The sequence below is a fragment of the Condylura cristata genome, unplaced genomic scaffold (genome assembly GCF_000260355.1).
Source record: "Condylura cristata isolate star-nosed mole 26May11 unplaced genomic scaffold, ConCri1.0 scaffold00003, whole genome shotgun sequence".
In the NCBI taxonomy this organism is placed as follows: Eukaryota; Metazoa; Chordata; class Mammalia; order Eulipotyphla; family Talpidae; genus Condylura; species Condylura cristata.
In genome coordinates, this window is record NW_004567104.1 from 176,351 (window position 1) to 190,739 (window position 14,389).

A 14,389-nucleotide genomic window follows, 5' to 3' on the forward strand; every position below is an offset into this window, starting at 1 on the left:
GAACTCATGCAGAAGTGGCTTTAGATTCTCAGTGCTGTGCCTTAACCCGCTGAGCCACCAGGGAGGGCCTGTAGTAATACATTTTTAAGTCGGACATTAGATTGATTCTAGTGCACTTTGTACAAATATTAAGGTGTTGTTTATCAAAATACAAAGTCATTTTTAATCATGTTATTTTTATACCAGATGATTTTATTTCGGTAGTCGAATTCTCCCATTGACTTAATTCCCTGACATCAGTACTCTAATGGGTGAATTAATGTGTCCAACTAATGGGTGAATACTTAGAAGCTAATGAGATGCTATTATAGTGTGTAGCTGACTAGTCCATAAGCCCCCTCGATCATGAGCACCTGGGCAGCAGGACTTTATCTTAATAAACTTTGTTTCTTGTGCCTAGTGTCAGTTATACAGTTGGAATTCAATAAATATTTTCACTGATTAATAGCTTTTCTTTGGAGATTTAATTATTTTATGTTTTCTTTTAATGGTGTTTATTCCTCATACTTCAGATTATTATTTCTCATAGCAATATTTTCATCTCAATTTGTTTTATTCCCAGTGATCTGAAAGGAAATTTAAAATTATCAGTTATGTGGATTTATTTGTAGAAATGTGGAACTTTATAATTGTCAGATCAGTGTTGAATATTCTGGTTCTCATATCCCTGTAGTCTACAAGTAACTATTAACCTTTTGGCTATAGATTCCATAATCTTAGAAGTAGTATCCATTTTATTGGCCCTCCCTGGTGGTGCAGTAGGTTAGGATGTAGCACTGCAAGGTAGCAGCAGCTGCTTCAGTGTGAGCTTGATTCTCACCCGCAGAAGTGATCCACATGGTGCAGTAGACCTCTCCTGTCCCACCTACTGACTTCCTCAGCAGTGTACTTCCTTTCTTTGCCTGTTCTGCTTCCCACTCTCTCTCAGATGCATTCTTTCACTGCCCCTGCACCTCTGGCCTATACCCCAGTTCTGTATGTGTAAATAAATAAATGTTAAAAAAAGAAAGAAAAAAATAGTATCCTTTTACATACTTTCAAAGGGAGCCAACTCAATTTTGTTTTACTTCAGGTCTTCCTCTTGATTCTGTTATCTGAATTTGTCAGAACTGGGTGTTTGGTATATGGTTGTGAAAGTCAGTGGGCAAAGTAAAAGGAACCACGCAGTTGGTGTGTCAAAATTACTAAATTACTATACTAAATTACTGTACTAAATTTTAGTATAGTAATAGTGAACTCCAGAAATGGAGTTATCATCTGAGTTGAACTGAAGTTCTATCACTCTGTGGTTGTATGACGTTGGACAAATTACTTAATATCTCTTGCTGGTGACCAGCTCCAGTGATCAGGGTTGAGGGGAGGAATTTGAAAGAACTTAGAAATAAAGAAATGACAGGCACAAAATAAAAGAAGCAGGACCCCGGGCATGCAAGGATTCTTAGATCAAGGTCAAGGCTGAAATGTGCCCTGTGCAACTCATTTTTTTTTTTTTTGATACAAATTGCCCCCTCCTTTCCTTGTTATTTATTTATTAGACTATGAATCATTTTCTTAGAATTTAGCTTTGTCCAAACACAGGTTCACCACCAAGGTTCTTCTGTGTTTTCAGGTATATTCTACTCCCTTTCTAATCTTGCCTGTTTCTCAGGCTTAGCTATGCTGCTTAAATAAAGGACATTATGAAGTGACATCATTACCATGGCAGCAAAGAGATGCTGGGTTTAAGTTCTCAGATATAATCAATAAAGGAATAACTCCAGCAAACTACAGGCAGGACTCAGATGTTTTGGTCAGGACTGGTGACCCAAAAAAACAGGAGGAAGGCGAGAGTAAAGGAGGAAGAGAGGAGTGCGAGATATCTACCAGGGTCCTTTTCCCCCTTCTCTACTTGACCAGGGAAAGAAAAGGAGGAAAACAGCTTGAAAGCACCTGTAAAAAACTGAATTATCTAAAATCACCAGAAGGGGAAACAAAGGTCAGCAGGTTAATTCACATGGAGGAGAGTGGGACTATGGCAAGTCTCAAGCTTATGACTTGGAACTGATCTGATCCTGACTGGTGACTGGGATGGGGGTGGGTTTTGGGGAAGGGTGAGACCTGGGAATGATAAAACTCAGCCTACAGGCAACAGTTGAAAACAGAGTAGTGGCATGGCCACAGCTTATGGGAGCACCCAGACTCACCACAGCAGGATGGTCTTGAGTGCTGTTCCCTGCCATAGTGGAAGCCTGGTAGGACACAGATGCTAGCACATAGTACCCAACCATAGTGGGAAGTCTGGTAGGGCACCTGCTGGAGCACCTAGGTTCCCACCACAATTGGAAACCAGACAGCAGTAGGATCACCCTGAGCTCGTGGCTCCAGCCAAAGTGATAGTCAGGCAGGGCATGCACACAGCATGCAGCCATAGCCAGAAGCCAGATGGGGGTGTGGCAGTGCTACTAGCACTCAGTACCCTGCCACAGTTGGAAATTGGGCAGCAGTTGGAGTGCCTTGAGCATGCAGCTAACTGCCATAGTGAAAGCGGGGAGGGGCATGGCTGCCAGCACAAAGCTCCCAGTGATAGTCAGAAGTTGGGCAGGACTGGAATGGTTACTACTAATGCACAGTACTCTTTCTAAGTTGAAAGGAGAAGAAAGTAGACACACAAGTGATAATACCATCAAACTTCCACTATGAAAGGAAAAATACAGCAAGACATATAATAGTAAAGCTCCCAAGAATCCAAGACAAAGAAAAATAATGATGTTAACAAGAAGGAAGAAACAAATAACCTATAAAGGAAAACCAATCAGACTAACATCAGACTTCTCCAAAGAAACTACAGGCAACAGGAGAGTAGAGGGACATATTCAACAAACTCCAAGACATGAAATGCCAATCAAGAATACTTCATCCTGAAAAGCTCTCCTTCCTCTCTGAAGAAAAAGTAAGGACCTTCTCAGATAAACAAACTCCTTAATTTTGTCATGACTACACCCCCACTCTAAAAAAAACACTACTAGAAGTCTTTACACCAAAGCCAACAGAGGGATGAACAAGAACAGATCAAAACAAGGAATAAAAATCACAAAAACAAACAAAATGGTAAATACAGATGCTAATGTATCAATATTAATTAATGCTAAATGTAAACAGTTTAAACTCGTAAATGAAAATACAAGAGTTGCAGAAAAACAGAACCCAACCTTTTGCTGTCCCCAGGAAATACATTTAACTACAAAAGATAAAAATAGATTGAAAGTAACAAGTGGAAAACAATCCTACAAGTAAATGGACCAAAAAATAAGGCAGGAACAGCTATACTTATTTCAGATAAAATAGACTTCAAACTAAAAAAGTTTAAAAGAATAGAGAGAGAGATCCAGCAAGATGGCAGCAGAGCAAAAACCCCAAAATTACTATGCCCAAGCTCACACAAGAATCTAAGACTAAAAACAGACTGCAGACTTAAATACTATGGGTTTCAACCCAAATGAGAAAATCCTGGACTCACTAGAAGGAAAATAACTGAGGGAGCAATTGGGGAGCTTCGATAGGGGAGCTCTGACCTGGGAGTGCCCAGGCACTAGGAGGTGCTGCAGATTGCAGGGTTGCTGTTCTCGGGCCCCTCGCTAAAGCCCTGGAGATAAAGAGAGACAGCACTTCTGTGAATGGAGCCCAAGCTGCAGGGAAAGACTGCAGCTGCCATCCGGGAGCACCCATGTGCCCAGGTGCTGGGAAGTGCTCCAGGCTGCAGGTTGGCTGCTCTTTGGCCCCTCGCCAAAACCCTGGAGGTGAAGAGGGATGGCTCTGCTCGGTGAGTGGAACCTAATCTGCAGGGAAAGAACTGCGTAGAGTGGGCATACATAGAGCCTGGGAAGTGAGGAGGAGGAACTGGCAACTGGGGCAACTGCAAGACTTGCAGCCTTTCTAGCATTCCCTGCATCCACTCACCCCTTACAGCAGACAACTGAGACTAATGCCATTAAGGCGTGGTCAGGATTTGGTGCCATTTTTTAAGGAGGGGTCAGGAAGACTCACAAAGCCTGGAACTTAAAAGTGGGGGAGGGGAGACCAGCTAGACAAGACTCAACCACAGGCCCAACCCTGGGAAACTGCAACAATTGACAGGGAGACTTGCTACAGGTCTTTTCACATCCACTTATCACATCTACCTAAAAAAACCTGTGGTAATGCCCTGGAGTTAGAGACAACTCAGCTCTGTGAGAGGAGCCCAACTGGTGGGGAAAGACTGCTCCGGGAGAGATTGCTAGAAGTGGGCACAAAGAGCCCTAGAGGCATTGAGGGAGGACTGGCAACCTGCTCATCTGGGAGGCTTGCAGCCCTTCTGGCATCCCTGTACTCTTGCATCCCCCGCCCCCACAGCAGAGACCTGAAGACTTGCGAGCCAGAAAGGCTCACAGTGCTCAGAAAGTAAATAAAACCAGTGACTGGCTCAAACAGGGAGACCTACAACATTTCTAATGTGCCACACCCCCCACGCCCATGGAAACATCCAAGCATAGAGAAAACCTGGGACTTTGGAAGGCTACAAAGATCAACAGGTATCTTCCAGAGATCAGGACTCAATGTGTTCCTGGAAAAGTTGAACACCACGAGACACTGACTGTTACTGGCTGAGACAACAGACAGAATTCCACACAGTGGGGGCTGGATAAGTAGGAGATATTGAAACAAAGCACAACTCAGAATGTCCTCCACAACTGAAGTGTCTGAAAGTCCCTCAGCACCCCAGAAAGGACATCCAGAAAAAATGCCGGTCAATAGTAGCAATACTATGTGTCAGCGAATAGAAAGTATTAGAAAATACATGACTGGGAAAAGAAGACAAATAAATACCCAAGCAAGTCCACTGGGGAAAAATTCACTACAGAAATATCAGTCACCTGGAAGTACCAAAGCAATATAAGAACTATTTAACCTACCAGATAGAGAATTCAGAATCATCATGATAAACAAAAAATGATATGAGGCAAGCCATCAAGGAATTGAAGAATGCAAACAAGGAATGAAAGAAATGAATGAAAGAAATGAAAAGGAAAAATGATATGAGACAATCAACGAACTGAAGAAAGAAAGTAAGACATTAAAAAAGGAAATAGAAGAATTGCAGACAATGAAAAGGCCACTGAAAGAGATAAAGTATGCTGGGGAAAGTTATGAAAACAGAATAGATGAAATGGAAGAACGAATCAGCACCCTCGAAGACACAGAAACAAAGAGAATTAAAAAAGAAAAAGAAAGAGAAGTAAAAAGGAAAAGGAATGAAGAAACACTTCAAAAGCTATCTGACACCATTAGGAAAGGAAACATCAGAGTTATAGGTATCCCAGAAGGCGAAGAGAAAGGCCAAGGAATAGAGAAAATATTCACAGAGATAATAGAAGAGAACTTCCCTAATTTGAAGAAGGAGATGAAAGTAGATATTCAAAAAGCAAGAAGAACCCCAAACTACCATGATGAGAGGAGAAAAACAAATAGATGTATTATAATAAAAATTTCAAGATTACAAGATAATGAGAATGACAAGAGGGAAGAAACAAATAACCAACAAAGGGAAACCGATCTGGATGACATCATTCATCTCCAAAGAACCAGTACAGGCAAGAATAGAATGGAGGGACATACTCAACAAACTCCAAAGCATTAAATGCCAACCAAGAATACCTACCCTGCAAAGAAAGAATAAGGACATTCAAGCAAACAGAAACTCCAAAATTTCAATTTGGTTTGAGAAGCCCTCAAACCAAATCCAACAGAAGAATGAACAAGAACAGTTCAAAACAAGGAATAAAAATACAAAAGGGCCACAATGGCAAATGTAGGTGCCAGTCTATCATTATTATCTGTAAATGTAAATAGCTTAAACTCATCAGTTAAAAGACACAGAGTTGCAGGATGAATTAGAAAAACAGAACCCATCATTCTGCTGTCTGCAGGAAACATCTAACTACAAAAGATAAAAAAACAGACTGAAAATAAAAGGGTGAAAAACAATCCTATAAGCAAATGGACCAAAAAAGAAGGCAGGAACTGCTATACTTATATCAGATCAAATAGACTTCAAACTAAAAAAGGTTAAAAGAGATACAGAAGGCCACTACATTATGATTAAAGGGACAATACAACAAGAAGAAATAACAATCCTCAACATATATGCACCGAATGAAGGAACACCAAAATATATTAGGAAACTACTGTCATCCATGAAAGTGTATATCAGAGAGAATACGTACATAGTAGGGGACTTCAGCACGCCACTCTCAACAATGGACAGATCAACAAGACAAAAAATATGTAAAGACACTAAAGCTCTGAACAAAGACCCGGACAAAATGGGTCTATAGAATACTGCACCCCAGAAACTCTGAGTACACACTTTTCTCAAATCCACATGGATCATTCTCTAGGATTGACCACATACTGGGTCACAAGACAAACATCAATAGATACACTAAGATAGAAATCATACCAACTATTTCTCCGACCATAAAGGAATCAAATTAGAAATAAACCATATGAAGAAGGCAAGAAACCCACCTACCACGTGGAGACTAAAACCCACACTACTGGAAGGCCGTTGGATCAATGAGAAGATCAAGGAAGAAATTAAAATATACTTGGAGAAGAATGACAATGATGACACAAGACTCCAAAACGTATGGGACACATTAAAAACAGTTATAAGAGGAAAATATATAGCAATACAAGCTCACATAAAGAAACAAGAAATAGCTGAAAGAAACAACCTAATGTCCCACCTATAAGAATTGGCAAAAGAAAACCCCAAAACCAGCAGAAGACAAGAAATAATAAAAGTCAAATCAGAAATAAATGAAATGGAAGTTAGGAAAACAGTCCAAAAAATCAATGAAACCAAAAGTTGGTTTTTTGAAAAAATAAACGATAGACAGCCCACTAGCCAGACTCAAAAAGAAAAAAACAAGAGAAAGCACAAATAAACAGAATCATAAACAAAAGAGGAGAAATCACAACAGACCCAGCAGAAATCAAAAGAATGATCAGAGAATACTATGAGCAACTATATGCAAACAAATTGGAAAATTTAACAGAAATGGACAAATTCCTACAACTCTACAGCCACCCAAAGCTAGATAAAGAAGAAATAGAACAGCTAAACAGACCAATTACAAGCAAGGAAATAGAAGAAGTAATCAAAACCCTCCCCAAAAATAAAAATCCAGGACCAGATGGACTTACAAGTGAATTTTACCTAACATTCAGAAAAGAACTAGTGCCTATTCTACACAGACTCATCCAAAAAATTGAAAAAGAAGGAAAACTACCACAGAGGTTCTATGAAGCCAACGTCACACTAATACCAAAACCTAACAAAGAAAACACACAAAAAGAAAACTTCAGACCAATCTCCCTACTGAACACTGATGCAAAAATCCTCAACAAAATCTTAGCTAACATAATCCAAGAAGGCATTAAAAGAGCAACACACCACGACCAAGCCAAGTGGGCTTTATCCCAGGAGCACAAGGATGATTCAACATCAGAAAATCAATTAATGTAATCCATCACTTCAATCGACAGAAGAATAAAAACCTCATAATCATATCAGTAGACGCGGAGAAGGCTTTCAACAAAGTTCAACATCCATTTATGTTTAAGGCCCTTGAAATACTCAGAACAGAAGGAACATACCTCAACATGATAAAAGCCATCTATGATAAACCCACAGCCAATATTATCCTCAGTGGAGAAAAGCTGAAAGCCTTTCCTTGGAGATCAGGAACAAGACAAGGGTATCCACTATCGCCACTGCTCTTCAACATAACACTGGAAGTTCTAGCCAGAGCAATAAGACAGGAAAAAGACATACAAGGAATCCAAATACGGAAAGAAGAAGTAAAACTATCCTTATTTGCAGATGATGTTAATATATATGGAAAGTCGTAAAAACTCCACAGAGGAATTAATCAAAACCATCCATCAGTTTAGCAACGTAGCAGGATATAAAATCAACACACAAAAGTCAGAGGCTTTCCTATACACAAACAGCCAATCAGAAGAAGCAGAAATAAAAAAAAAATCCCCTTTTCAATTAAAGCAAAAAGAATCAAATACCTGGGAGTCAACCTAACAAAAGAGGTAAAAGACCTAAAAAGAAAATTACAAAACACTGTTAAAAGAAATACAAGGAGACACCATAAAATGGAAAGACATCCCCTGCTCATGGATCAGGAGAATTAACAGTATTAAAGTGGCCACCCTACCAAAAGCTATTTTCAGATTTAACACTATTCCAAAAAAACCCTTAATGACATTCTTCAAAGAAATAGATCTAATATTGGTGATTCATGTGGAACCACAAAAAAACCTCAAAACTCTCCTGACTAAACCAAAGGAGAAGGGAGGTATCACACTTCCAAACTTCAGTTTATGCTACAAAGCCATAATAATTAAATCAATATGGTAATGGAACAAAGACCCACACACAGACCAGTGGAACTGACTAGAAAGCCCAGAAATAAAGCCACACATATAGGGCAACTAATTTTTGACCAAGGATCAAAGAACATACAATGGAACTAGGACAATTTGTTCAATAAATAGTGCCAGGAAAACTGGACAACCACATGCAAAAAAAAAAAAAAAATGAACCTCATGCACAGAAATAAACTCAAAATGGATAAAAGAAATGAAACAATAAAATGTTTTAAAAATATGTAGGTAATACAGTAGAAGAGATACACCTCAATAACATCTTTAAAGACTCATCCCCTAAGCAAAGAAAGTGAAGAAAAAGATAAACAACTGGGACTACATAAAATAAAAAAGCTTTTATATAGCAAAAGAGACATTAGCCAAAACAAACGGACACCCTAGTGAGTGGGAAAAAAAATATTGCACTTCACACAACTAACACTAGACTGATCACAAAGATATACAACAGGACTGAAGAAAAGCAAAGTAAATAAGCAATCAAAAAATGGGCTGTAGAACTCTAGACATTTCTCCAAAAATGAAATGCAAATCACCAGTAGACATATGAAGAAGTTTCAACGTGCCACATAATCAAGGAAATGCAAATCAAAACCACAATGAGATACCACCATACACCAAATAGAATGGTGCATATTAAAAAAAAAAAAAAAACTAGCAATAACAGATTTTGGCAAGGATGTGCAAAAAGTTTGATCCCTGGCTGGGGACATGTCCCACATGGTACAGCACACCTCTCCTGTCTCACCTGCTGCTCCCCTAATCAGTGTACTAAAGTCAAATCACCTGTTCTGCTCCCCAATGTGTCTCTGGTGAATCCTCTCACCGCCACTACCACCCAGTTGTTGTATGTATAAGTAAATAAATCTTAAAAAAAAAAAAAAGAAAAGAAAAGAAGACTGAGTGTGTAAGGTAATGGGATACAAGTCAGGGTTCTAAGACCAGACTGCCTGGATCGAAACCTTTTTTACTCTTAAATTTCTTTTGAAGAGTATTATTATTATTTCAATATTCTGTGGTCAGTTTAAAAAATGAAGATGATAGGGGCTTACTTTATAAGATTCTAGTAAGGATTAAATATCTGTCACATGTCAAATGCTCAGTAGTTGTTAGATACTTGTTTCTGCTAAAATGAAACAGTTAAGGCTGTTGTCAAAGACCTTTTCATAAGTGGATTGAAACTGTGATGTGATAACCATGGAAGAGAATCCTAAAGTGGAATAACTTTATCTTTTACTTCAAATTTTTAAAGTTAAGGGGCCTCCCTGATGGTGCAAGGGGTTAACTATTAGCACTATGAATTTATTGGTAGCCATTGAAACAGAAGTTTGATCCCGTGTAAGGGAGGTGACCCACATGGCACAGCAGACCTCTCCTGTCTTACTTGCTACTCCCCCCGGCAGTGTATTTCAGTGGATCCATCTGTTCTGTTTCCCATTCTGTACAGCCTCCCATTCTGTTGCTGGTGAATCTTTTCGTCACCTGTACCTCTGCTCTGCACCCCAGCTCTTGTATGCATAAATAAATAAATCTTTCAGAAAATTAAAGTTGAGCATGCTTTGATTTCATAAGCAGTAACCTCCCCACAATTATATATATTATTCTGTTAAATAATCTGAATGTAAGATACTGTGAGACAATTATTTTATGATTAAGAAAAGACAACTTCACCCTCCCTGGTGGCGCAGCGGGTTAAAGCGCAGCACTGAGAAGCTAGGGCCACTTCAGCATGAGTTCGATCCCCGCCTGCCCCGGAGGTGACCGCATGGCACGGCAGACCTCTCCTGGCCTACCCGCTGCTCCCCTCAGCAGTGTACTTCGTCCATCTGCCTATTCTGCTCCCCACTCTGACTCTGGTGAAGCCTCTCGCCGCCCCTGAGCCTCTGGCCTGTACCCCAGTTCTGTATGTACAAATAAATAAGTCTTTAAAAAAAAAAAAGACAACTTTAACACAAATATGATCATAACTGAATTAAGTCAATTAAGTGTTGACTTAATTAAAAAATTTTATGATACATTGTGCTAGTGGATATAAAAATACTTTATGACTCCTAAAGCACTGTGCAAACCATATAGCACTTTGCAGAGATGAATTGTTGTCACAGTAGTAAGTTACCCTGAAGCAATGCTGACTTCTAGGTATACTATGAGGCTGAGTACCTAAGAGGTAATAGAATAGATAGGGTCAGGAATTAAGTTCAGATACTTGAATCACATATTTTATTGAATTAATTACATATACATACATACTGAATAATTAACATACAGTGAGAAGCAGAGGTGAAAAATTGATATTACAAGTGAGAATCCTGTGTTACTTTTCATTACTGTGTCTGCTTTCTCTATGCCACATCAGCTTTCTTGGATCACAATTTGGCTCCCAGATTTTGAGTTGAAAGTAAGCAAAAGGACTTGACAGATGGAAGGTGTACGGAGATAAAACATTTGCTTGTTTTATTGGAGAGATACAGGATACCCTGTAACTTACTGTTCACCTGCAGAGCTATTTTATTGTCTTTCTCTGATGTATAATTTGTAAAGCTGGAGTGGACATCATCAAAGAGTATTTGATGTAGGAACAAAATAATTGTCAGTCTGATCACATGACGTAGCCCAACCTTTATGAGTATTTTAGGATTGCTTGCTCTTTCCATTTTTGCTGTTTTTACAAACAGCATCTTTTTATTGTTTTCTGTCTTTTTGAATCTTTTTATCTATAGTCATCTTTTTTTCTGTATCTACCTTTTTACCTGTAATCAGTACAAATATGTCTGTTTTTGACCTATAGTTTATGGGCAACTATTTTAAATATTAGCTTAAATATAGAATCACCTATGTCTCAAAAGTTACTTGTTTAAAACATGTATTTGTGGCTACATCTTTTTTTTTTTCTCTTGCTTACTATATAACAGATTGGATATTATTAAAAATGCAGCAAGTTTGCTTTATAATTATCATTACTACTATATTTTAAAAGCATAGAGAACCCTACTGTTCTATTTTGTAGAAAACTGGTAAATATCGATATTGTAACATAGGCATCAATAAGGTAGGGGAAAGTTGTTGAAGAACTTGAATATCATTGGCTCTCTCTCTCTATATATATATATATTTCATTGTGTTTAGTCCACTCTTTAGTCTTTGAAAAAGTATTCAGATAAAGTAAAAAATGAGAATGCTTTAAAAATACAACTCGATGTGCCTTTTTCTCTTGGGGAACAGACATCTTTCATGAGCCAGAAATCCTATAAATCTCTGATTAAATCAGATCATTATAATGCAGACATATTAAAATGAGATACAATGGAAATGGAAAATCTATCTAGAAAAAATTTTTGTTAAGGAATTGTTCACTGCAGGAAAGACTCAGAAAATGTTAGGTAGAATTATTGCATTATAGAATTATTGCATCTCTGTAATAACTAATTGTACAAAATTAGAATCTAGGTTTAGCATTTGTACAGGTAATAAATTGTTTATTACTTAATATTTTCATGAATATACATCTATAAATTTTATTGCAGTTATCTGTGAAAGTAAATCAAAATTGCAGACAAATAATGATTTAAATACTTTAATAAAACATTTTTAGTATTGTGTAAAAATTGGTTGTGACTTACTTGTTTTTAATTTTATATTTAGTATACTTTTGAAAATGCAACTCGGACATTTGACGACCTGCCAGCAAGGTTTGGCTATAGACTTCCAGCTGAAGGTTTAAAGGTAAGAACATAAGTACTGTATTTTAAAAGCATAAGATATTAAAAAGGTAATTTTTATTGATCTTTATTTGTTAAAGCTTGAAAGAATTGCTGACATATATTATAAAAACTGTATATTCATTTATAAAATGTTCAAATTATTCAAAAAGTATGAAAACCACCTATGATTTTATTATCCTGAACTAGCCACAGATAATATCTTGGTATATAATATTTCACACCTGTTTTTCTAAAATATGTGTTCTCTGTGTATAGAAATATAAGTTTAAATAAATATTAACTTACCTATGTAATTTTTCACTTATAATGGACCTCTATTTAACTTACAAAAATGCTGTTTACTTGCTTTTTTCACTTAATTGTATGTCTAGAACATACTTTCATGCTAATAGAAAAATGTTTAGACATTTTTATTTGCAATGGCATGATTTTGCAATATAAAAATTCATGAATTTTTGAACATTGATTTGTTTAATTTTTCATAGTGGATATGTAGATTGTTCAGTTTTTATAATTATATGCAGTACTGTATTAAATATCTTTATCCTTGTGTATTTGTCAGTTTCCATCAGATAAGGAGAATTTGTGGCACCCATATTTAAAATTTTATTGTATATTCTCAGTTGTCCTTGAAAGTTTGGGTTTATTTAGAATTTTACCAGTAGTATCTGAGACTATCCTTTTCCCTACACTGTCTTCAATGCTACACATTATCAAGTATTTATTAATTGATTAAAATACTTATGAGATAAAACATTTTACAGAAAGTAAGAGGAAGAGAACAACAGGGTAGAGGGGGCAGGGGAGAGAAAGATAATTGCTTATTAATGCTCTTTGCCCATTTTTAAATTAAGGTGTTCATCCTTATTGATTTGTAAGAATTTTGTATATATTGGACTCTCCCTGGTGGTGCAGTGTGTTAAAGCACCGCATTATGGGGCTCTCCCAAGCCACTGTAGCACGAGTTCCATCCCCAGCCAGGGAGCTCACCCACATGGCACAGCATACCACTCCTGACCCGCCTACTGCTCCCTTCAGCAGTGTATTTCAGCACATCCGCCTGTTCTGCTACCCACTCTGTCTCTAGTGAATCCTCTCACCCACCACACTTCTGGCCCGTCCCTCCATTCTGTAAGCATAAATAAATAAATCTTAAAAAAAAAAAAAGAATTTTATATATATTAAAAGTATCGGCCCTCCCTGGTGGCGCAACGGATTAAAGCACTGCACTAAGAAGCTTAAGCCAATTCCGCATGAGTTCGATCCCGCCTGCCTCGGAGGAGACCAACGTGGCGTGGCAGACCTCTCCTGACCCGCCCGCTGCTCCCCTCAGCAGTGTCCTTCGTCGATCTGCCTATTTTGCTCCCCACTCTGTTCCTGGTGAATCCTCTCACCCATCGCATCTCTGGCCTGTACCCCAGTTCTGTATGAATAAATAAATAAATCTTTAAAAAAAAAAGTATCAATCTATTGTTGCCATATATGCTTCAGACCGTTTTTCGCAGTTTGTCTTTTATCTTTCAAGTTTGTTTATTTAGTTAAACATTTGGTACTGTAGGTATTGCTGTTTTGCCCTACACTTGGGGTGTTGCTGAACATGAAGTGTTATCTTAATGCTTTTAATGTGGCATTTCCTGGATTATTAATGGGGTAGAGTATATTTTTATGGAATTATCATGCAATCCATTTTCCTGTTTGAATTATTTCATTATTTATAGATTTTTTAAAATTTTATAAAGGCTGATTTGTAGGAATCTAGGCACTAAAGCTTTAGTTATATGGCCTTACAAACATGTTTGCCTTTGTGATTGGCTTTTAAATTTGTTGCCTTTAAAAATTACACATATGTTTAAAATGTAACACGTACACCTTTTTTGTTGTCTTTCCTTTTCTGTGGCTTAAGTAATCCTTTCCTATCCTGCAGTCTTAAAATATTTTCCTCCAAAGATGTTTCTTTTTTCTGTCTCTGACTCCAGGAGGTCTTTAATTTACACAGAATCATCTTGTTTTTTTTTAACATGGATAATGAATTAGTGAGTAGTTAAGATCAAATGTAGATTTGTTATGATAGCAGGGTCTCTTGCTAGACTTTGGTTATTAATATGATTAGAATTTAATTAGATATTGAGGGAGTTTCAGGAGAATTAAGATTTTCCAGGCTTTGTTTTTTTTTTTTTTTTTTTTTTTTT

The 14,389-nt window shown here is 37.5% G+C and overlaps 1 protein-coding gene across 2 annotated transcripts in view; it reads left to right on the forward strand.

Moving 5' to 3' along the window:
- The window catches only part of RNF13 (ring finger protein 13), a 136,971-nt gene that overhangs the window by 33,054 nt on the left and 89,528 nt on the right, over positions 1-14,389 (forward strand). For both annotated transcript variants that reach the window (XM_012733691.1, XM_004674908.2), the window contains exon 3: positions 12,121-12,201. In XM_012733691.1, the coding sequence (XP_012589145.1) occupies positions 12,121-12,201 (81 nt within the window). The remainder of the gene's footprint in view (positions 1-12,120; positions 12,202-14,389) is intronic.